The sequence below is a fragment of the Nicotiana tabacum genome, chromosome 17 (assembly GCF_000715075.1).
Source record: "Nicotiana tabacum cultivar K326 chromosome 17, ASM71507v2, whole genome shotgun sequence".
Taxonomy (NCBI): domain Eukaryota; kingdom Viridiplantae; phylum Streptophyta; class Magnoliopsida; order Solanales; family Solanaceae; genus Nicotiana; species Nicotiana tabacum.
Window position 1 is genome coordinate 20,466,163 of NC_134096.1, and position 24,807 is coordinate 20,490,969.

The following is a 24,807-nucleotide window of genomic DNA, read 5'->3' on the forward strand; positions in this document are numbered from 1 at the left end:
TTGAGTGTCAGTTCTTGTTGAAAGACCTTGAGAAATACAACCCAGCAGTGTTGAGGCAGTTCAGAGAGAGGAAAGGGTGGACATGGTTCACTCAAGATGTGGTAGATCCCAAAGAGTACTTGATCTAGGAATTTTATGTCAATGTGGCGCACATAAAAAAGGGAACCAAAGTGACAAAAGTGAGAAATCTGAAAGTGAGGTTTGACCAGACCACCCTGAACACAACTTAGGAATGGAGGATGTAGAGCCAGTGCAATACTTGAAAAAGCTGGCTATGGGCGATGCAGCTCGCCCATGGCTAGCTGAGCTTCTGGCAGCTCCGGGACCACCACCATCATTGATCACAACAGGGATCCCAATCCAGCGGAATACCCTGAATTTTGAGGCAAAGGGATGACAGACGTTTGTGTGTAGCAGAATAGACCCATGCCGGAATGAAACAAATCTACCAATCTCGCGAGCAGTGCTAGTTGACTCGATCATGGCCAGGTACCCAATCAATATGGTTACCGTGATGTCGGTCAACATTTCCTTGGTTCCCAGGCAAGGTGACACCTCCTACCCATATCCCAACACTATCACTTAGTACCTTACAGATGCGGGGGTGGAACCAATAGATTTTGACACCAAGGTGAGGGCGAAGAAGCCTTTCTCATGGTATTCTTTGAGGATAGAGGTGACCAAGATCGCAACAGCTGGGGAGCTTCCATTCGATTTGCTCATAGGGTCAGACCCACCAGCATCAGCAGCTCCAGTAGCACCACTTGTTCCAGTGGCACCATCTGGCCAGTCTGAGGAGCCAGACATGGCTGCCGACACTGCTGAGGCGATGCACCATATGTTCACCAACCCAGTTACTCCCAGAACCAGGGATGATGAGATCCAGTTAGAGGAGACTGAGGGCGGTGATGCTGCTATGGACACAGAGATGTCCAAGGCCACATAGGGAGTCTTTTTTACTCTTACCTTTCTTTATTCTTATTTTGTTAAGCATTGAGAACAATGCTTATTTTTATTCGGGGGAGGGGGGGGGAGGGGGGGGTCTATTTGATATTTGGATAATTTGACATTTGGTTTATAATAACTGATAACATTTTCATTTTTTTTCCCTTGCATTATGTATATATTATTCTCTCTCTCTATTGATGTATATATTTTCTCTTTTCCTCTCTCATTATGTATATTCATTTATGCTTTGTAGCTTCTTTATTTTATTTTCTTATTAGTCAATGTTTAATTCAATAGCTTCTTGTTTAGTCTAATAACTTCTTTTTAATTTTGTAGCTTCTTTTTATGTTTCTAGTGGTCAATAAGTATTTGATTTTATTAATGCCACAGTTCTTTCCAAAGGTAGTTTTTGTATGAACCGGGTGATTCTTCCCAATGATGGATGGCGTGACAACCTTCTTAAGGGATTGAGTTCGTTTTTGGTGTTTAGGTAAGAATAATAGTAATAATAAAAAACATAATTGAGCTAAGCTCGAAGAATCAAACATGCTTCACTTGGTACCAACACACTTAACTATGTGCTTATGGTTAAAAATAAGGTTTTTGAAAAAGAAATAGCTCTAGTCAGTGACCTTGTGACTCTTGTGTTGACTTAGGCAATCATCGAGTAGTTTAGTCGAGCCATAGTGATTTTCAATCTTGAATATGGTCCTTGGGGGCCCTCGACTCTATTTTTCATTAATAATCCAGCTGTGTGAGAGGTGAGATATTTTTGTTGTAAGTCCAAGTACCCGTGCAAATGGTCTAGAACTTGTCCCGAATGTATTTTTATGCGAAAATTTAAGTTTTGTTTGTCTTGAGAAGTGATTGTAGGCTCTCCTTTACCCGTTTGAAATTTTCCATGACCCACCAATGTTGTTATACCTAGTCAACCCATTTTAGCCTAAAACTTTTATCATTTAATAACCATGTTACAAGCCTTTACCCGTTTTTGTAGTGACCCTCTCTTGGCACCCGAGCTTCCCTTAACACTCTTGAGAAACAATTGGCTAAAATGTAAGTTTGGGGGAGAGACGAGAAGTTTGAAAAAGGTATCAAAGCACAAAAAGAGAAAAGAAATGAAAAAAAGGAAAGGCAAGAAAAAAGAAAGAAAGAACAAAAATGCAAAAAGAAAGTGAATAAGTTGAAGAGTCGAAGGGATTCAAAGAAATAGTAATGATGCAAAGCATGGAGAAAGTAAAGAAGGAGAAAATAAATATCATGACCAAGAAAGAGTGATGCTAAGTCTCTCTAGTTCCCCTAAGGAAAAAGAAAATGCCTCAAAGAGTAGGCAAAGCATGAGCCGAAAAGAGAATATGGAGTGCTTAAGGAAAGATGAACCTGTTCTATTCCAACATATCCAACCTTAGTCCAAAAGCCTTCATTACATTCCGAAAAAGACCTACATGATTTCTAGCTGAGTGAACTTATATTAGTGGTGATCTACATGAGGGGCAAGCATATGGTACTTAGAGTCGTACTTGTGACATTCTTTTGAGAGAGATGAGCGAACTTTTCATAAATCTTTGAATTGAGTGCTACATTCTTAAGTGAGATAGGCAAATAGAGAGTAGAGGAGGAGGAGTTTGGGATCCACAATGACCTACATGAAAGAGCGAGCTTCCTTGATGAATAAAGTCAACTCTTGATACTCAAGTGTCACATTAGAACTATTTATGCATGAAAGTTTAACTTGTTGTCTTGTTGATAATTCATAAGTGTTGTGGGTAATTGTTGGTCCTAATTGATGTGTGATTGATGCATCTTAGATATGCTGGAATAACTCTTAACTTGTGGAGGTAGGAATTACCTTATTTGCTTGAGGACAAGCAAAAGCTTAAGTTTGGGAAGTTGATAAGTGGGGATTTTGAAAACTTATTAGCGCCTTTTAGCTTTCATTTTAGCCCAAAAGTGTTTAATTGTGTTCCCAAAAGCTGATACAATATGCTTAATTGCAGGAGTATTGGAAAATGAGCCGCTAAGTTGAAATCCAACTCATGAAGGAGTGATCTGAACTCAAGAACAAAAACAGGCACAAAAGCTCAAAGTGCGGACAACAGAATATCATATGCAGCCGCAGATTATGAAGGCAAGCTTATCAGAGACAAGTGCAAAGTGCGGTCCGCACATGAAATGTGCGGCCGCAGAAGCTAAGCAATATCAGAAGTTCATAGAGTTCTCATTTCAAGCTAAAAGGAAGTGCGGACCGCACAATTATTGTGCGACCGTAGAATATCAGTTGTGCGGCCGCAACTGCATTTGTGCGATCCGCAGAAGAGCCATGTGCGGACCGCAGAAAGAGAGAGATGCGGCCGCGGTTCAGAATTGTGCGGCCGCAGAACCTCCGAAAGGGAAATTTTGTCCGAAAATTCCAGCATTGTATAAATAAAATAGTTTCACTTTTTTAAGGCAACTTTTGTAACTTTTGACATCAGTAGCCGTTTACTTTGCTTTTTTTATTAGTTTTAACTATTTTGAGCTTTTTGAATATTAGTATTATCATTTTAGTCATTAATATGGTTTTAATTATCACTTCTTCTTCTTTATCTTCTAATTTAAGCATGAGTAGCTGGATTTTCACTAGGTTGTGACCCAACCCTAGTGTATGAACTTGATGGGTATTTGATTTATTGCTTGTTTATGGTTGGGTGTTGATTATCTAGCCTTGTTCTTGCTTTTAATTGAAGATTTAATGGTTGCAAACATTATTTCATGCCTAATCAACTGGGTTTCTACTTGAGAAAGAGAGACTTAGTCTAGAAAAACTTGGCTAGCAAGGTATTGGGTCAATTGATAGATTGATAAACCCAATTAAAGGGTTGAATCTAGAGATAGTAAAACCCGACTTGAGCTTATTATTAACTACTTTGTTCAATACCCATTTGGACTTGAGAAAGCCAAATTGGGAAAAATGACTCTCTGACCGAGAGGTATTGAGTGGGTATTTGAGTGTTGATGGCTATAATACACCCCGACCAATAAAACAAGCTTTAAGGCTTACAACCCATTAGGCGAACACCTAGGTGAAGGTCAGAGCCCTAGGATTTTTATATCATTTGAAAAACAACCAAAAACAATTTCCTAGTTTAAGAGTTTGTAATCTTAGTTTAAAATTAAACCTAGAAACAACCAAAGTTTGTGGAAGTGCAATTTGAGATAATTCAAGCTCATGCACTATAATATATATCCCTAAGACCCATTCATAGCTCCTTGTGAAAAAATCGACACCGACTCCTTGTTGGGTATTACTATTGCATCGACCGTTTTCATATCCTCAAATAGAGGAGTGAAATTGGATGAGATCAATAGCAATGTCGAGGTCGGGGCACAATGAGGTCGTGGAAGGCATCAAAGATCTCTACATAGTCGAAGCTGCAGGGTCGACCATAGAAGACCTCGACCTCGTTCAATTAGACTCCAATGACCACAGCAAAAAGGCCTATATCGGTTGCAAGCTCTAGGATCTAGGTAAATTTAGTCAATTCTTAAAAGCTAACGCGGATTCGTTTACTTTCAGCCATGCAGATATTTCAGGCATCCCCGAGATCGCCACACACAAATTAAACGTCGACCCCTACCACCCCTTGGTGAGGCAGGTCAGGCGTAAATTTAACTCCGTAATCAATGACGCATTGCGCAAAAAAGTGGAAAAACTGTTAGAAAATGGTTCCATAAGGGAATCAAAGTACCCCAAATGGGTTGCCAACATGGTAAAGGTTAAAAAGAATAATGGGAAATGGCGGATGTGTGTAGACTTCACAGACTTGAACAAAGCATGCCCAAAGGATTTATTCCCGCTACCTCACATCGACCAACTCATTGATGCCACAGCCGGATACGAGCTGCTAAGTTTCTTGGACGCTTACTTAGGCTATAATCAGATCCTCATGGAAGAGAAGGATTAGGGAAAAACCACATTCATCACCCACGAAGGAAAGTACTGTTACAGGGTCATGCCCTTTGGACTAAAGAACACGGGGGCAACCTATCAAAGGTTGGTGACGAGAATGTTCAAGGATAAGCTCGAAAAGAAAATGGAAGTATATATAGATGACATCCTGGTCAAATCGAAAAGAGGAGAAGATCATATCAATCATTTGAAACAGACTTTCGACATACTCAGACAATAAGGAATGAAACTGAACCCGGAGAAGTGTGCGTTTGGCGTAGCCTCAGGAAGCTTTCTAGGGTTCCTCGTATCACAGCGAGGGATCGAGGTCAACCCTGACCAAATTAAATCCATTGAAGGGATACCTGAACTCTTGACCACAAAAAAATAGGTCCAAAGATTGACTGGCCACATCGCCGCCTATCAAGGTTCAACTCGCGGTCATCGGATAGATACCATAAATTCTTTGACGTACTCAAGAAAGACAATGGTTTCCAATGGACTTCGGAGTGCGTCCAGGCACTGAGGGAATTAAGGGAATACTTGTCGTCGCCGCCCTTGCTTTTAAAACCCGATAAGAGGGAACGTCTCCTCGTTTATCTAGTTGTATCCGAGGTAACTGTGAGCGCTGTCCTAATTCGAGAAAACAAAGGTACGAAATCTCCTATCTATTACATTAGCAAAACATTAGTCGATGCCGAAACAAGATACATGCACCTCGATAAACTAGCTTTGGCCTTAGTCGTAGCTTCACGAAAGCTTAGACTATATTTCCAGTGCCACCCCATCTTGGTCGTCACAAGTTTCCCCCTAAGAAGCATTTTGCATAAACCCGAGCTGTCGGGGAGGCTGGACAAATGGGCCATTGAGCTCAGCGAGCACGATATCACATACCAGCCGCGAACGCCGATAAAGTCACAAGTGCTCGCTGACTTCGTCGCCGACTTCAGCGCAAAAATAATGCTTGAAGTCGAAAGGGATGCCCTCTGAACTTCCCCCCAAACACAAAACATCTTGGTTTTATACACCGATGGCGCGTCTAACGCGTCGAGGTCCGGACTAAGATTCATACTCAAAGTCCCAATAGGCGAAGTAATTTGCCAGTCCATAAGGTGCCCGGACATGACTAACAGCAAGCCCGAGTATAGAACTTCATTGCAGGTTTGAGACTAGTGCTCAAGTATGGGGCAAAACGGTTAAAACTGCATTGTGATTCTCAGCTTGTAGTCAACCAAGTCACAGGAATTTCCAAATCAAGGAACAAAGATGGTAAAAATACCAGACTAAAATCTGCAAGCTGCTCTCTAGACCAAGTCTAGGTAAGAACCATTAACTTAACTTGGGACTGGATCAATCGTATTATCGCATACTTGTAGGATAGTACACTCGCAGGCGATAAAAAAGAGGCTAGAAAACTGAGAATGCAAGCAGCCAGATACAGTATCCTCCACAATGACCTATACAAAAGAATCTATGGTGGCCCTTTAGCAAAGTGCCTTGGTCCAAATCAAACTCAGCGCGTCCTTGAGGAGATCCACGAAAGCCATTGTGGGGCTCATTCCAGCAATCGAGCGCTGGTCAGATGCCTCATACGGGCAGGATATTATTAGCCCACCATGAAAAAGGAGGCCGGAGACTTCATAAAAATATACGAGCAATGACAGAAGTACGCCCCAGTGATTCACCAAGCGGGCGAACACCTCCACTCGGTCACCTCACCTTAACCGTTCATCAAATGGGGAATGGATATTGTAGTCCCCCTCCCGGCAGGACGAGGTAACATACGATTCCTTTTAGTTTTAACTGACTATTTCTCTAAGTAGGTGGAAGCAGGAGCATTCGCCCAAATACGGGAACAGGAAGTAATCACTTTTATATGGAGAAATATCCTATATCAGTTCGGCCTTCCCAAAGAAATCAGCAGCGATAACAGAACCCAGTTCACGAGAAAGAAAACCTCTGAATTTTTCGAGAAATGGCATATCAAAAGAATACTCTCAACCCATACCGCCCCGTGGGAAACGGGCAAGCAGAGTTCTCCAACAAATCAATACTAAACATCATGAAAAAGAAGCTCCAGGATGCCAAGGGACTGTGGCCGGAAGTACTACCAGAAGTATTGTGGGCATACGAAATAACTCTAAAAACAAGCACAGGAGAAACGCCCTACTCTTTGGTCTAAAGGACCGAGCAGTAATACCAATCGAGGTCGGAGAGACCAGTCTAAAGTAATCCCATGAGATCTGCACAAGCAACGACGAAGGTTGACGATAGGAACTAGATGAAGTCGACGAACGAAATATAAGAGTTCAAAAAGGATCTGATCGTAGATAGAGACTTCAACCTATGCGGGGGTAGGGGAGGATGTAGCCAAGTGGATCAAGGCAGTAGATTGTGAATCCGCCATGCACGGGTTCAATCCCCGCCGTTCGCCCATCAATAAATGGACCGTTTGTTTCGGAAACACAAGACAAACCTAGAAACAATTTATTCTTAAAGTCATCTCGAGGCTTTCAAATGCATCCAAGCAATTGGTATCCGATTGAAAGATAGAAAGCATAGATTCGCGTCGCCTACTTGCTGAAAGCAAAAATGGATCACCCAAAATCAGCAAGCAGAACGTTATTATAACAAGAAAGCAAAGGTCAAGCCGCTCAAAATCGGAGACTACATACTAAAAGATAAAACCCAAGCAAGCAAATATCCCAGGGAAGGTAAGCTGGGAACGAATTGGGACGGTCCGTACAAAATCACAGCAAAAGCAAATAAAGGATCATTTCAGCTAGAAACAATGGAAGGAAAGCTACTACCAAACAACTGGAATATCAGCCACCTCAAATACTTCAACTTCTAAAGGAAAGAGTGTCCCCCTAGTCGTATTTTTTCCCTCTCACTTGAGTTTTGTCCCAGGTAGGTTTTCTCAAGGTGGTTTTTAACGAGGAGACAAAAGGAACACTCCAAGTCAAAGTACGCGAAGGCTAAGCCCTGGTTACTATTTCATTGCTCGACCTCTCACTACTCTCCAGATCGACCAATGAAGGGACTAGATAGACCGGGATTGGGACTGGAACGCCAACCAACACCCAAAATCTATAAATTTCTCCAAGTATGTAACAAATGCAACAACGTCAAGGCAATAAACTTTACACTTACCAACGCATTTCTCTTAAAGTTAGGTTATGTTCGACCTCGCTCGAACTAACAACTATCGGCCCTCGGCCATAATTAATTTAGGTTATGTTCGACTTCTCTTAAACTAACACCTACCGGCCCTGAGCCATAATTAATTTAGGTTATGTTTGACCTCGCTCAAACTAATACCTACCGGCCCTCAGTCATAACTAAATTCAGGATGTATTCGACCTCGCTCGAACTAACACCTACCGGCCCTCGACCATAACTAAACTCAGGATGTATTCGACTTCGTTCGAATTAACATCTACCGGCCCTCGGCCACGACTAAGTTCAAATATGTTCGACCCCGCTCAAACAAGAAACAAGAAGCAAGATACACGCAAGTATAGAAAAACTAACCACATAAAAGGAAACAGATGTAGAAAACAATATGGCCATTCCATTTCCTACTTAAACATTTTTAACAAAGTCTCATGAAGTCGCCGACAAAAATACACAAGCTTACAACAAAATAAAAAAGAAGGAAAAAGCTATTGGTCGCCGCCATCGGGACCTTCAGCACCATCGCCCTGACCGCCAATACCTGGGCCGTCTTAATCCTCATCTTCACCATCACCATCACCCTCAGGGTATGCAGCATCGTACCAGGTGTTCTCTTCAAGCTGGTCCACGCCCCCGTCCCCTTCATCATCACCAGCCTCAGGCATGGCGGGATAATATCCACAAGCGACCCGAGCCTTGCGGGCCTCAACACGAATATCATCAAGGGCGGCCGTAGAAACAAACCACACCTTATACAAATCTGGAAACACGTCCAACTGAGCTTCAGCATGAATCCATTCCTCGTACAGGTCCCGAGGAAAATTTGGGAAATTTGAAGTGCGAGAGGAAGAAGGTTGTGCAAGCAATTGAGCCCTTTCAACCTCTAAGGCGGCCACCCGGTCCTGGAAGAGGGAGTTGTCTTTTTCCAGCTCTATGGTCTCTTCTCTAATCTATTTTCTTTTGCCTTCGTCGTAGACTTGTCAATCTCCCGCTCGGGTATTCGCCAACTCTAACATCTCCGATTTTCTCCGAGCCTCCAAACGGGAAGACTCCGCCTTCTCAAGCTCGCTCTGCTTCTCGGTGACTTCGCCATAAAAGACCTCCATCTGTAGCTGACACTCTTCCAATTGCATGTGCATCTCGATCACTTGCGTCTGAAGGTCGCCACATTGGGCCTCTACGGCTCTACTGACTTCGAGCTCTTCCTCCTTACTTCTCAACGTCCCCTCAAGGACACTACATTTCTCGATGACTCTCACCATCTCGTCATCCTTCTCCTTCAATTCATCATGAAGTGCCTGCAAATTTCCGCCCTCACCAAAATGCCTGTGAAACTCCCGGTCTTGCCTCAGTACTAAAAGTATTTGCGTTGTAACCTCTCAAATATTGCCTTACACTTCTACTCCCTTCGGGCGCTTTAAATCTCCAAAACTATGGCCTGCGGTTATAAAAAGAAAAAAAAGGAAAGTAAAAATGAGAACGCCCCAGCTAACAAAGGTAAAGCACTAAACAAAAAAAACAGACAGAAAAATGAAGCCCTAAAATACTCACCCTGAGAGCAAGGCCAGCTACGCTCCTCGACAAGGTAACATCGTCCAGCTCTTCGAGTGTTTCACCCTCCACGTCGGAGCAAAGAGGGCCGAGGGTAGGGACTACGCTCGCCGTATTATTCAATAGATCACGATCCATGGGGATCACAATGGTCCTCGTAGATCCTTCCAGCCTCACCTCGATCTGGGTAAACCCTTCCTCCATCATCCTCAGGTCAGCAACATCAATGTCTGAACCCGTCTCGTAGCCATCTTCGGCAATGCCTTTGACTCTCCCATCAGCCGGCAAAGAAGTATCATCAACTGGCTGCGAAGTTGACGGCCCCTCTTGCCGCGAAGTGTCAGAAGCCCTAGTGGGCGGCCCTTCGGCTTTCGTCCTCGAAAAAGGGAGAGACACGCCCTCGTCGGCCTCCGCCGACCTCGGAATCTTAGACGCCGACCTGACATCGTCTTTAATGACAATAGTCGCTGTCTCACAAAGCGTAAAGTCACCCATCACCGAGTCAACAACCCGGGTAATCCCGTCGCCAACGTCCACTGATCTCGTGTTACGGGCCATCAGGTCCCCATCACCTGGTAACAACCCCTCTTCCTCATCTATGAGATAATATAAGGGAGAAGTTGAAGCTTCCGCTGCCGAAGTCTATATGGATAAAGAAGGGGTTGATGCGAAAGTAGCAACAGGCGGGACCGAGGAGTGAGCAAAATCAGTCGCGGTCATAGAAGGGGCATGAGCCGAAGAGGTAGAACCTTTCCTCTTACCGAACGCAAGTGCAGGAGCTCTCGACCTCCTCGAGGACCCCCTAGCTGAAATTAAGAGAAGTACAAAAGGATAAGAAAGTCAGCCAAAACAAACCACAAAAGAGAAATAACTAACAAGACAAAGACGAGAGTAACTTACAAGTCGAGGGGGGAGCCGATCCAAACCTCTTAAAGAAGCCCGACCACTCACGAATCCCCACGATGTGAGGGAGGAGCTGACCGCCCCAACCGAAAATGTCCTCGATAAAGGAAGAGGCGAGGTCTTGGCTGCATAAGAAAAGGACAAGAGCTCAGAATCCACAACTAAGCAAAATAAACCAAGTACCTACATGCAAGGGAGTGAGGCGCTTACGAGTGCAATTCCAAGCTTCAGGGAAGACGTCGACGTTGGCTACCACGTCCTTAGTTCTAACAAAGAAAATGTTAAGCCAGAACTGGCGGTTAGCCTTGTCGTCCATCTTCACCACCAGGCATTTGCCTCCTCGGTGGCGGAGATTCAGCATCATCCCCCTGTAAAAGCTAGGAGAGAACAGGTGCATCAGGTGTCGAAGTGTGATATCGACCCCGGCCAACTCTGCGAACTTGGTGCATCCTTAAGAGCTTGTAAACATACGGCACGAGTTAAGCCAGGCAAACGCTGTAGAAGCGATAGAATTCATCCGCCAGCGAAAGGAGAGGAAGAGTGTAGCCGACGTGAAATGGATAGGCATAGAATGCGTAATACGCAGGACGGTGTTGCTGCACCGCATCCCAACCGGCAGGGATCAATTCGACGTGATCGGGAAGGCCGTACTTCACCTTGAGCTCTAACAAATCAGCCTCCTTCATCGCCGACTTAAAGGTTCTGGGTTCGGCTTCAGGCAATTTTGAGAAATCAGACCTGACATCGGGATTACGAGGAACTATCACTTCCACAGTCGGGAAGCTTTCGTCCTCTGCGGCAGTGGGAACGTTCTTCGCATGAGGAGGAAGAGGAATCGCCAGAGGGACCCGATCACTTCTCTCACTGGGCCCAGAAGGCATGTTAGACATATTTTCAACAAAAAAGAGGAAGGTATCAAACAACGAAGAATTAAGAACCATAAGGATCGTTGGAACAAAAGGAACATATGCACAACAATGGAAGAGGAAGAAGAAGATACAGGGTTTTTGTGCAAGGATTTTGTAAATGTTGAAATTATACCCACACACCCCTATTTATAGGAACTCAAGCATCGTAACCGAGAAATTGATTCATCATTACCTAGCACTGTAACCGAGTTGGCAGATTCAACCAAAAGATGCACGCGAAACGAATCAACGCATTGGGAAAACGAGTTATAATGACGCATGACGTCACCTTGATTCATGGACAACACAACTCTAGAGTTTGCGGCTCACAAAGGGCCACGTTTGCCAGCTCGCCCCAATCATCACGACCCCATCGGCTTGTCCAATCGTTTCGACCGCAATAAACGGAATCCGCTCATCAAGCATGCCTGAGGTCGATCTCAATAAACGGAGGGACTAACTGTATGGGTCAAAATCTGCCATAGAATATTTAAGATAAGATAACACTAAAGAAAGAGTCCTCGAGCCATCGTTAGTCGAGGTCGACCAGGAAGCAGCGAGACTCGTGGTCGAGATGTCAACAATGGTCGAGGTCGAGCACCGTTGATGAAGCTGTAATGATTAGTTTTTGAATTAGGATATTAAAGAAAATATTCTAGTGGATATTCTCTACACTTGTACTATTAGGGTTTACTAGGAAAATGTCTCATATAAATAGAAAAAAAGACAATGATATAGGACATGTGACATTCATTTTGTAAGAGCAGACTTTTGACAAAAGATTCTCCCTCTTTCTCTTACTAAGCTACAAACATTATCTTTTCATCAAAATTCTCATTCATATTATTCCATATTTTTCCATCGGATCCGAAAATAGTTCAAACATTTTAGGATTTATCTGTCACTTATCATTGTTATGAGGAACAACCATCTAGTTCATCCTTTATTGGGTGAATCACTCCTCCTATTTACTTAAATGTCATTTATTATTATTCATTGCTATTAAATGCTACATTATTGCTCATACTTTTTGGAATAGTTATTGCATGTTGCTGTCATTCTTCCCCCAGATCCATTTGACGCTAGTCACGTTTTCGGAATTCGCATCTAAAAATATTATAATTAACTAGATTTAACTCATTATCACATAAATTTAATTATTTGAGCCAATTTTTTTTTTTTTTTTTGTCAAACAACATATACTTCTAAATGAGGTGAATAATTATTTGTCACACTAGGAGAGAAGTCAAACTGCCTATTTAAAGGCCTGACAGACCTATGAAAGAAAAGGACGGTGCCAGACGCTACGGTTTGGACATAAATACACTAACTGGAGTATATATATTTAGGTATTATCAAATACTATTAAGTAGGGATTTGGACATAAAAATTATACTCCATCGTTTCAAATTAGACGAGATACTTTCCTTTTTGGTCTGTTCCAAAATAAATAACACGTTTCTAAATTTGGAAATAATTCAACTTTAAACTCTTCATTTTATCAATTTTACCCTTAATGAAAAGTTTCGATAACCACACAAATGTCATGGCCCCACAAAACTTTTACCCCTTAAGTTTTTAAGACCACAAGTTTTAAAAGTCTTCTTCTTTTTTCTTAAATTTCGTGCCAAGTCAAACTAGCTCATCTAAATTGAAATGGATGGAGTAACATTTAAAAACAAATATTTGGAGTTAAGTTAAAAAATGATATATGAAATTTGAAATTATGTTTGAATATGTATTTCACTTGAAAAATATTACAGTTTTATGAGTGGGGAAAAACAAATCTGAAAATTTTGAAAAAGTGGTTTTCTGAAAAATTCAATTTCAAATTTTTTTCAAAAACTTGCAAAATTTAATTGACAAACCCATTTTTAAAAAATTATTAAAAAAAGGAATTATTTCTTTTTTGGACTAACGGGGCCTAAGATTTACTATGTCAACACTTGTCACGCGAGTGTTTATAAATTACTTCTCAAAAACAAGAATGCTGGCCAGCTTACCTAAGGCCCCATCACTCATAAAAAAAAACAAAAAACATAAGATACTCCTGAGTCCTGATCAATAAACTACTGTAATGGTACAACAATGTGCAGTAGTATAAGATTTAACTTAAATATTGATTGTATACGAAGTTATTACACTATCAACATATTCTAATCTATTATAATGGATAACCTATCTTAAACTTTTAAATTACTAATGATCTCACTTTTTCTGAATGATAATTGCATGATTATCATTTATCTTTCAAGCAACTTGATTATGATCTATATATAAAAATTAAACTCCTTAGTAAGATTATACCGCTTGTTGAAACATTAATTTGTTATAAGAATAGTACTGAATATGGTATATTAGTAATGTTAAGATTAGCAATGCTAAAATTATTTCTTATTGACTGATTTGATATATTTTAAAATAATATACATTGCATAATTCTTTTTAAAAATTATTTGATTACAAAAATACCTTCCACGTGCATTGGAAAAGGTTTTGAAAGGATAGTTATGTCTTATACATGCTTATTCATATATTAAAACCATGATATTACTCTCTCCGGTCCACTTTAATTGATTTTGATTGTTTTCACGTAAATTAAGGAATCAATATTTTAGCATTAATTAACAAAAATATTGACTATATTAATCTTAATTTGTTCATTGAAAATATAACAAATACTCCTAGACTCTTTATTTCAATGACAACTTTGAAAAAAAAGAAGCTAATTCATTCTTGATACTGAAAAAATTAATATTCTGGACCACAGAAAATTACCAAAAAAATCAATTAAAATGGACTAGAAGGAGTATTGAATAGGATATATAATTAATATTAAAAACACTAATAAAAGAAATTAATAATACCAAAGCTAATACATACATGTTTTAAATAGAAGAAAAAAGAGTCCTCTACCTCATAATTAGGGAGTAATGACGCAGGAGTATTGACATCACCATACCTAGGAGATGAGGCTCATAACGAGAATGAATTTCAAGCCACTTATATGGGAACCAACAAGTTGCATAGAAAACATTAAATGCCACTTTTCAGATGGTTTCCTCCTCTCAATTTTCTGTATTTTCTCTTCTGTCCAATTTTTGGTTTGTTTGGTTGAAGATGATTGATCTATATAGTTGCCAGCGGCGAAGCCATATGGTCACCATAGGGCCTGATCACCTTTTGTTAAAAAATTATATTATGTATATTAATAAAATATTATTTTTTAAAGGTATATATGTCATAATTTTTTTTTTATTTCTTTCGAATTGAAATAAAATGTGAACTGCTTTTTTTACACAAAGAAAGAATTGGAAAAAGTTAACGAGTGGAATTTTATTAGTAGTTAATGAAGCGAGTAAAAGACATAGAAAGATCAAGACTCAAATTATAGTAGAGATAAAATTAGGGGATCTTTTTAGTCTACCTAAATATTAGTGGTCAGATTACCCAATAATTTTTTTGTAAAAGGTAAAAGTTACCCAGCGGAATAATTGACGTACAGTAAAGCTGATCTGAACCCTACCATAATAAAAAGATAAAAACATATAATATAACTCTTAGAACGTGAGAAAGGAACAAGTAGCTAGTTCGACATTGACAAGTACATCCCTATTTTTCTTGTTTATAAGGAGAGAGATATAGAATAGAGTTAGTCACAAATTTCGAATAGAATAAGAAAATAGGAAATGAGAAGCATGAGAAGGCTTGCTACGCAGGAGAGATGATGCTGGATAATGGAGCATCCCTACTTAGCTATCTCAAGAGATTGGAGGGGGGCTTTGATTGTTTAGCCAGCATCATACTCCTGCATATTAAGCCTCAAAAGATGCTACTATAAATCAAGTTAATTAATTAGGGGCCTGTGTGGATAATACGGTGGAATGTAAAAGTAGATACTTTATTTGTCTTGTTTATAGACTATATAGTTGGTAGTTAATTCACATATTTGTGCTCACACTATTACTTGGTTTTTTAACAGGTTCTTTCAGCTTTCAGGAAGCAAATGACAGAAACATGGGTATTGAAAATTTGCAACATGTATAGGTTTCCAATTTTAAAGCAATTCTTGCCAAGATGACAGAACCTGTTTCCCAGAAGCAAGTAAAAAGAGAAGCTTGTGTAAGTATATATGCATTTTGTAGAATGATTTGATCAATCAGTGGAAGCTATATGAGAGGCAAACAATTCCTAAGTTTTTCGACGAATGTTGGTAGCAAGTAGAGAGATTTTACTTTCCTCTTGATAACACCAGGAAATGCAGGCGGAATAGAGCTCGGCGGAGAGTTTAAATATAGGGTTATCGGCTAAGTATATGCGGCCTAAATTTTTTTTTTTAAAGTTACTGTAAGATATGTTATGTTTTTATTTGAAGTTTATCTTTCTAACTTTTTGAGATATCAAGTTGTTAATAATCTTTTTTATAATCGAGTTTTTCTAATAATTCCTTTTAATTGATAATATAGCCAACTCATTTAATCTTTTTTTAAGATATAGTTGATATTAGATAAAATTTTATAGAACAATAGAAATATAAAACTATTGAAAGTTTAAAAGTATTGTTGAGCACTTGAACTAATGAAATCTTAAAGAAAGAAGGTGAGTAATGAAATTTTGGAGAAATAAAGTGAATAAGAATATTAAAGAGCAGACAAAAAGTATATAGGAGTTTCTGAAATATGAAGAAATTGGGTAAAAGAAAGATTGACTTGAACAAATTAAGACACGAAGAATAAATTTTTTACACATTATCTAATGAAGGAATAAGATGTGAAAAATTGAAACGTCGGGAACACTATTCATCTACCAATTTTTAAGTAAGTTAAGTTATTACTTTATTTATATATCTAAAAAAATTATTTCTTTTATATTAAAAACTCTACTTTAATATTAAAAGTAATAAATATTATTTTTTTTAATACATATAAGCCTATTATTTTTAAAAAATGAAATGGGGCCCCCAAAATTTGAGGGCCTAAGGCACAAGCCTTACTACTCATAGCAGTAGAGCCGACCTTGCATCCATGCGTGACATTTTCCAGAAAGAAAAAAAGCAACTTTCAACATGAAGCATAAAGTTATATGTAAAAATTACTAACATTGCAATAAGTAGGAGTAATAGATATAAAGTTAACTTAAAAAAATTAATGGGTTCATTGCTAAAAAAATTCATGTTGAATGCATAGATTTAAAATCCTAGATTCGCGTCATTGTGAGGGTAAGATCCCATCTTTAAGATTCAGATGAGGAAAGAGTTTTAAAGCTATGTGGACATGGAGAGGACTGATGAAATAGGAATCACCGTATCGAAGAGCAACTGCAGAATTTTTTATTTGTCATTTTTTGTAGTCAATCAGTTTAATCCTGGTGCACCAATATTATATCATCTCTTTTCTTGCTGGATTCTTAAGAAATACATTAAGAATCCAACTTCATTTCCAAGTTTGTAAATGAAGTATATCACCAGTTGTTTAGGACAGTAAAATATATCAAAGTTCATGAGGATCCTAGACTTGTGATTTGTGTTCTTGGTTCCTGCTACATTGATCAACTTTGTCTTACTGTACGATGGAAAATAAGAGAGAACCTACCCCTTGAGGAAATGAAAGCAATTAGGATTTCAGTGCCAACTATCAAAGTTCAGATATCTAGCAACATGGGATAAGAAGGGCGCATTTGCTGTGTAACAAGACAACAAAAGGGCGAATACAAACGCTTGTTTAACCGATGGTGAACAATAGCATACCAAATAAATCTGCAAAGCTAACAGAGTACACGGAGGCGAACATTTGGGAAAATAAGAGGGACGTACTGCATCGCGTGGCTTATCTATTAAGTTACATAAAGACAATTTCCACAATACAGATTCAGTCAATATCGCCACCATAACTATGCAGCACATTTGAGTTTTGATATCAGCAACATGCCTCGAACCTTGACAGTACAGGAGCTAGTTACCATGATCCCACCGCACCAGCAGTTGGATTCTGGAAAGCAGAGAAATTCCAGAAAGTCTTTAATGAGTATGGCTGAGAAATTGTCACTCCCTCTTCCGTGATTTTTGCAATCTGCAAGTCCATGCAACATTGACAAAATGGAAGTTCAATCACCGAGCACACAGATGTCATTTGTTTGTTATTTTGCAAACACAATAAACTTGTTAACATGTAATGAATAATGTTATATAGTCAGGACTCCAGATATCAATGAAAAACTAAATTTACATCAGGCAATACATAAATCTTCAACTTCGCTTAAAAGAACCTAATTTTTTTTTAATCAAGTTAAAAGAACCTAATAGGATAAAACATCTCTCCCCCTATCTGTCATTGGGCTGGATCACAGTCATTAAGGGAAATCACAATCTTCCGCTGCCCACTGAACCATCTTAAAGGAAGTCTAAAGAGGAGGAATCAACCAAAAGTCGAATATGAAAGAGTAAAAACCTAAGGCAGTCCATGCATCTACCATCACATTCAACTCCAAATGCAATATCTGCTGCAAGTTCTATTAATTTTATATTTGAAGTTACCAAGCTCCATTTCATACCTTTGTTTGTTTTTACTAATTTCCGGTACTTGGACTAATGCAAACCAGCATCTTTCCTACATTTCCAACATCTTGGAATAGAAACCACCGGTACCAACATGTGGCATTAGCTTCGAAGAAAATTGTGATGACCCGACCATTTTTAGTTTTAGAAGTTCGAATCATTTTCCGAGACTTCTGGTAGCTCGGGATAGCTATTTGGGACTTGTCTGCAAAATTTGGTTAGATTCCAACGTGATTTGGGCGACCTTGGAATGCATTATGCATAAATAGCATTTTTAGGAGAACAAAAAATAAAGAACCCGGCCCCTCATATTTTGCATATGTGGTCCAAATGGTAATTTGACCACATGGTTGGCTCCGTATCATTATTTGTGACTCATAGAAACTGGTTTCGTCCAATTCCGAGTCGTTTGACATGTTTCAGCTAACAATAGTTGCAGCATTTCCAACATCTTGGAATTGAAACCACCGCTACCAACATGTGGCATTAGCTTCGAAGAAAATGCTATGAACTTTGAAGATAAAAATATAAGTTCTTCTGCTTCTGCTTAGTCTACGGTAAGAAAATCTTCCTAGAAGTTATGCATATCTATCAGGAGGGCTATACCTGAAGCTTGTTGACTGCAGATCTATCCCTATACAGAAGAACACGCATACATTTCTCCAATAACTTAACACCTTCTTCATAGCTCAAGTCTTCGCGCCATTCATCACGGATAATGGGCTTTGCGAGGTGATTTCCAAATCCAGTTGCCACGTGATTATCCTCGTAATGGACACCAATCATACTAACCTAAAGAGATAAAGGAAAGATATTGGTGATCAGAAAATTGAAATAAAAAGAAAAGACATTTGTTTGATGAGAAGAAAATAAAGAAAGATATAACATCTATAACTAAGCACTTAACAATGGCAAAGCATGAAGAGAATGAGCAAGACAAATGTAATAGCTTTTACCGTTCCAAGATACTTCTGCCCATTTTTCACCCCACCAAGTACAAGGGAATTCCATAGTGGGTTGAACTTGTTCCTTCGATTATACATCATGCGAGTTAGATAATTATGCACTTCTTTGGGACCCAAGGAGTTTCCATCATCCCACATGTTGTCATACAAGCTGGCATTAATGAAGCATCAAGTACCATAAGTCACTAATCATATAAGCGAAAGTACTAGCAAACCAAAGCTCATCATGCAACAGCAAAACTAAAACCTTCAGTAGTAACTTCTACAGGGAAAAACTTACATAAGCTCGTCAAGGTTCCGCGATATCTCCTGAAAATCACTAATTTCACCACTTGCGCCAAGAAGGGAGTGCTTTCCCACTGACTTCAATCGCTCCACACTCTTGTAACGCAACGTTGAACCATAGGAACCTGAAAAGGACAAAAAGAAATGACCAACATAACTCAGAAATATTATACAGTTTTAAGCATGAACGAGCTAAACTAAACAGAGTTGCAAGGTACAAAACCAATCAAAAGATTCAAAACACACTGTTTCAAGGCCATTCTCCTATCTTGCTACTTACTTCCCGTTACTGTCTTAAGTACAGCTGCTAACAATGTAAATCTAAACTGTTAACCCCTGGGAGAAAAGGCTGCAGTTCTGATTTCTGAAAGCAGTCCAGAACCGACTATATTGAAACATATGAGGCACTGTCTCGACAATTTAGACCTTAACTTTTAATTTGAGTGCGACCGAAACTTTAGTTTCTCTTTTCTTTAAAAATTGCAAGTCAAACAACTTCAACAAGCTGTAGTTGGAGTAGAAAAATACTAGAGGCTGGGCAACAGCACAAAATATAACATTTTTCTTCAGCAAAGTCAGGTGCAACACACACGCGTTGACGCATAAATGTCTAGTTCCAAAAATACTTAGAGGGTGTTTGGATTGGCTTTTAAAAAGTAGCTTATAAGTTAAAAGCTAAAAGCCATAAGTTGGTAATACCCAACTTTTGGCTTTTGGCTTATTTTTGTACTTTTCATGCCTAAAAGTAAGTCATTGTCAAACGCCACAAAAACTAGAAAAGTGCTTAAAAGCCAATAAGTACTTAAAATAAACCAATCCAAACACCCTCTTAGTTTCTTCACGATCATAAGGGCTCACCCGGTATCAGTGCCAAAATATAACAATTCTTTGGTAAAGTCAGTATGACAGTGTATACATCTAAATCAGATGCAACACACACAAACTGCCTAGTGTCAAAAAAAAGTTTAGTTTCTCTACGTTCACAAGGGCTTCCTCCAACAATTTCTTGCATTCTTCTTTTTCCCCTAACTTTCTGGGAGGAGGCAGTGAAAGAATCCTAGATATTCTCTTATAAACACAAGATGCAAAATAATATCAGACCTGAAGCATCCATGTTCAAGTATAGTTATGTGATTTTAACCTATCAAAGAAAAAAGTATGATCTGATTTTTTATTTAAAGGTAAAAGTTAAGTGAATGTTTCATTAGATGTACTGTGTTTCGACTTCCAGGCATGACAACTTATAACAATGAAATGAATTATGCAACCTTTTTCGCCATGTATTTTACATAAAGCAGTTAAATCACTTCATATTCATGAATCACTCAAGCTTGAAATAGTATAGTACCAATCACAGCTGAGAAATACCCTGCAGAAAACTAGTCTCCAAGCCAGAGATAAACTAAATAAAACGGCTCAAGGTGATCACACTAAAGGTACTGTTCATGCTACAAAGGAATGTGTTTCAATCATTTATTATTTTTTCGTAAACAGTCACTCCATTACAGATTTTCTTCTGATATAATATTTCTTTAGGCAAGCAAAGCAAAGAACGAAGAAGAAGTGGATACGATCCAATAAATATTAGTTCATTTTTTTAAGATGAAAATGTATAAGGGGTTTCGAATATGCTAAGATGCACCTTGGACGCATGAAAGCCCTCATATTTTGCCTTGTACTTTGCTATTTCAGAGTACTCAAAATTCTTGTATGTAATTGTTGTTGAATTGTGTCCCACATCGGTGGGTAATGGGTGTCTTGGTCTCCTTATATGGTCTTGATCAATCCTCACCTCATAAGCTAGCTTTTGGGGTGTTAGGCCCAAGGTCCATTCTTATCACGGTATCAGAGCCAGGCCCATCCCAATTTATTGTTACCAATGTTGGGGCCCCCATTTATATTATCCACGCTCCAATTTGCAGGCATGGGCGTGAGAGGGAGTGTTGAATTGTGTCCCACATCGGTAGGTAATGGGTGTCTTGGTCTCCTTATATGGTCTTGAGCAATCCTCACCTCATAAGCTAGCTTTTGGGGTTGAGTTAGGCCCAAGGTACATTCTTATCAATTGTAAAATAATCTTTTGGAGGAGAGGTCTTCTATAGCTAGTACCTGCTAGTTAAACAATTAATATGGAAGACATTCCCATTCTGCTTCTCTTGAATCACTTCTTCACGTCTTTTATTTTCAAAGATTGCCAAGAAAGCCATTTATTGATCCCATGATCTGGTGAGTGAATTATTGCTTGAGCAATTTCAAATATCTAGAGTCCTTGAACTGCATCTGCTCCAAAGGAACAGGATCTTATAAATTACTCCCTCCGTTTTAATTTATTTGAACTCATTTGATTGGGCACGGAGTTTAAGAAAACATAGAAGACTTTTGAATTTGTGGTGTAAAATGAGGCATATATATTTTGTGTGGCTATAAATCATTGCATAAAGATAAATTGTTTCCAAATAAGGAAAGGGGCCATTCTTTTTGGCACGGACTAAAAAGGAAATAGGTTCACATAAATTGAAACGGATAGAGTATAAATCAATATTAGTCAGATTCTTTACATTTCCTAGATAAACAATACCAACTATGAAACGCCAAATGCTAGAAATACAGGAAAGCCAAACTATGTAATGCCCCATATGTCCTTAATAACTATTTGGGCTAATTACATATCTAATGACGTGATTCAGGTAATCCCAACCTAAATATGGTCATATGATTCAATTTGTATGTTTTGAGAGTAACCTTAGTAACTGAGAGGATATCCGCTTCCTAGGGAAAGGGCGTTTATCTAAAAACTATACATGCACGTGTAAGATAGCAGTTAGATCCATTTTAAATTAGCAGCTATTCGTACCATCCCAAAAAGGATGTATTATTGGTGCTAGCTCTTATCGTTGAAACCATACAACATTGTGGTGAGACAGCCTTGTCGATCGGATGTTGGTAGTCGATCATGATGTACACATGGCGTAGTGATGATTATGCCAGTGTCTACAAAGTTTACGGCTTAATGGCACAGTTTTCATATATCATGTTTTTTAAATGTTTATATGTTTATGATTTTCATAAATGGGTTTTATGAAATGTTTCATGAATCATGATGTTTTGCTTATTAGCATTACCCATATTTTCAAGTCTTGCTTCAACCTTATCGGGCGGAGCCAATGACACTTGCTGAATACAACTCATAAACTGTACTCAGATCTCCAGACATTGTTCTTGTTGATTATTGCAGTCACTGTTGCACACGGAGTTGATGTACGAGCTAGGCATCTTCTCCTTCAGCTTCCATTCTTATTTATCGGTGAGAGCTAGATTAGGCTTTATTCTTTTGTTGAGCCGGGGACATGTCCCGTGCATTGTTCTCATGTATACCTTTAGAGGTTCCATGTACTTTCTGTGGGAGGTCTAGATGTATACATGGAATTCATATTTTTGTTATTTCATGTTGATGATCATGTTGCCGTTCCATAATATATTTTGGGCGTGTAGCCAGACGTATGACTTCAGTTACGATTAGGCCAATTGGACCATATAATTATAGTAACAAACAAACAGAGACCAAATGATTTTCAAAATAATATATCCACAAAATCTAAAGTTAGAAACTAACCTCCCATATCAGCAGCCAACAGAACACCATCCTTGTACTTGATGCCGATAACTGATGTCCCCGTCACATATGGATACCTAACCAAGAAGCACACAAGTTAAAATTGCAAAGAACCAGAGTACAGAAAGCAAAGAGCAAAAGAAGAGACAATTCACAAATATGCAAATAGGTCTTCAAGCTGCTGTATTGTACAATATACTTTTAAAACAACAAAATTGAACCTTTTTCCCATGCAAAGAGGAAAGTTTTGTATACAAACTCAAACCATGTTGTTCACAGCCAACACATAGTAACCTAGTCAATAATCTGAATCTCTTGCAGCCCTCCACATTTTCTTATCTTTGACATCATTCTTGGTACATAAGTTCTAGCAAAGTATATCATTTGCTCCTCTTCTCTGTAAACCTCAGGGATTTATATTTAACAGCCTCTATTCTCTAACAGTCTCTTGATTTTCAACAAAAAGAATCTTTACTCTGTTCTTAGTTACCACATCAAATAGGAAAACTAGAATTAAACGAGTGATCCACTGTCATTCATTAATCGGTTGTCAAACTGTATCCAACAAGTCATTCCCAACTACCAACTATTGGCTGGTACAATTTTTGTTATAAAAGCTTCCAGCTGGGACAATTGAGTTCCACTATTAAACACTTACGAGGAACTAATCAAGGAAGCTCCTTCATTTTGCTTATATTGTAAAGGAATAAGCACATCAAATAGGAAGCCGTAACATTATTAGAAACATCTCCCAGGCTGATTAGTGGAGAGTGCACGGGCAAATCCGCAGCAAATGCCACTTAATATATAGTACATAATCTCAAACTTTTTCTTTGAATTCTATATGTTCTAATCTAGGTCTGAGACCATAGATATGGGCAAGATTCGGTGAATTATAAGTTCCCACTTTGAGGAAAAAAATTCAAGTCGAAAATGACAGGGGCGGGCCCATTATCCACGTAGCTTTGAATCGTGCGCCACTGGCCTCGGGATTTCTCGGTTAAAAAAAATTGGTTCCAAACACCCATAGCTAGAAAAACCTATAGTTCCCAACCAAAAAAAAAACTACAATTAAAAAGAACAGAAATACAGAATGTACTTTGCTAATCAGATCTGTACAATTTCATAACACGCCCAAAGATGAGAGAAGAGAGAATTCATACTGTGTTCTCTGAATATCAGCTTCAGGGCTCAATAAACTACACTTTGCCGGTGCAGATTCCATCAACTGCGAAAATTTTAATTAATCAATGCCAGATTAGAATAATTGGAAAGAGAAATGTGCGAGGAGATTGAAATCTTACGTTCACTGTCAAACTCTTCGATTTTTGATCGATAACAGCAATTTTTTAATCGCTCCGAAGCTATAAACTTCACTGAGAATTTTGTTTTCTTCCGTTTTCCCTTTGAACAAGAAAAGTTAGCAGACTTTATATGTATTGAGGTTTTGGGCCGAAATCAAGAGAGTTGTGAGAAGTTGCACAAATAGCCGTTTTTAGGACCTGAATAGAAAATTTAAAGGAAACTACCAGTTATATCAACCCACAAGCAAATTAGTACAAAATTAATTAATTTTAAGATATTATCAATATTAGCCAATTAACTATTTATAGTAAAAAAAAATCAATTTTTTTTCCTTTTAAGTGGGTGTTGTTGGAATAGATTGGGTACATTTTAAAAAGTTTGTATCTCAGATTTTGGATGATTTGGTGAAGTTTTGATGTGGTTTTAGTTGAAAATTTAAGTATAAGAGAAACATAAAAAAAGATTGATATGCGTATCATACTGTCTTATTTGTGTAACACATATGTATCATACATGTATCAAATATGTATTACATGCATATCCATATATACCTGTGTGTGAGATACAAGCATAATACATGTGTCGCATAAGAATTTTTTTAACTCGATTTTAGCTAGGATGATACCAAATCAATCCAAATCATTTCCAATCTTCCTCAAATTTTGTAATTT

At 38.7% G+C, this 24,807-nt stretch overlaps 1 protein-coding gene and 1 long non-coding RNA gene across 2 annotated transcripts; one reads left to right on the top strand and one right to left on the bottom strand.

Moving 5' to 3' along the window:
* Positions 1-15,008: 15,008 nt before the first annotated feature.
* LOC142171388 (uncharacterized) lies at positions 15,009-15,852 on the top strand. The gene is made up of 2 exons (XR_012700952.1): positions 15,009-15,307; positions 15,398-15,852. It is a non-coding gene; the product is annotated as an uncharacterized LOC142171388 (long non-coding RNA).
* A 1,187-nt stretch (positions 15,853-17,039) lies between these two features.
* Positions 17,040-24,275, bottom strand: LOC107830555 (proteasome subunit beta type-4). Its single transcript, XM_016658157.2, has 7 exons — positions 24,136-24,275; positions 23,995-24,059; positions 22,832-22,908; positions 19,214-19,343; positions 18,925-19,084; positions 18,575-18,760; positions 17,040-17,483 (listed from the first exon to the last, which is right to left on the bottom strand). The coding sequence occupies exons 2-7, from the start codon at positions 24,054-24,056 to the stop codon at positions 17,370-17,372; spliced, it is 729 nt and encodes a 242-aa protein (XP_016513643.1). The 5' UTR covers positions 24,057-24,059; positions 24,136-24,275; the 3' UTR covers positions 17,040-17,369.
* Positions 24,276-24,807: the final 532 nt, after the last annotated feature.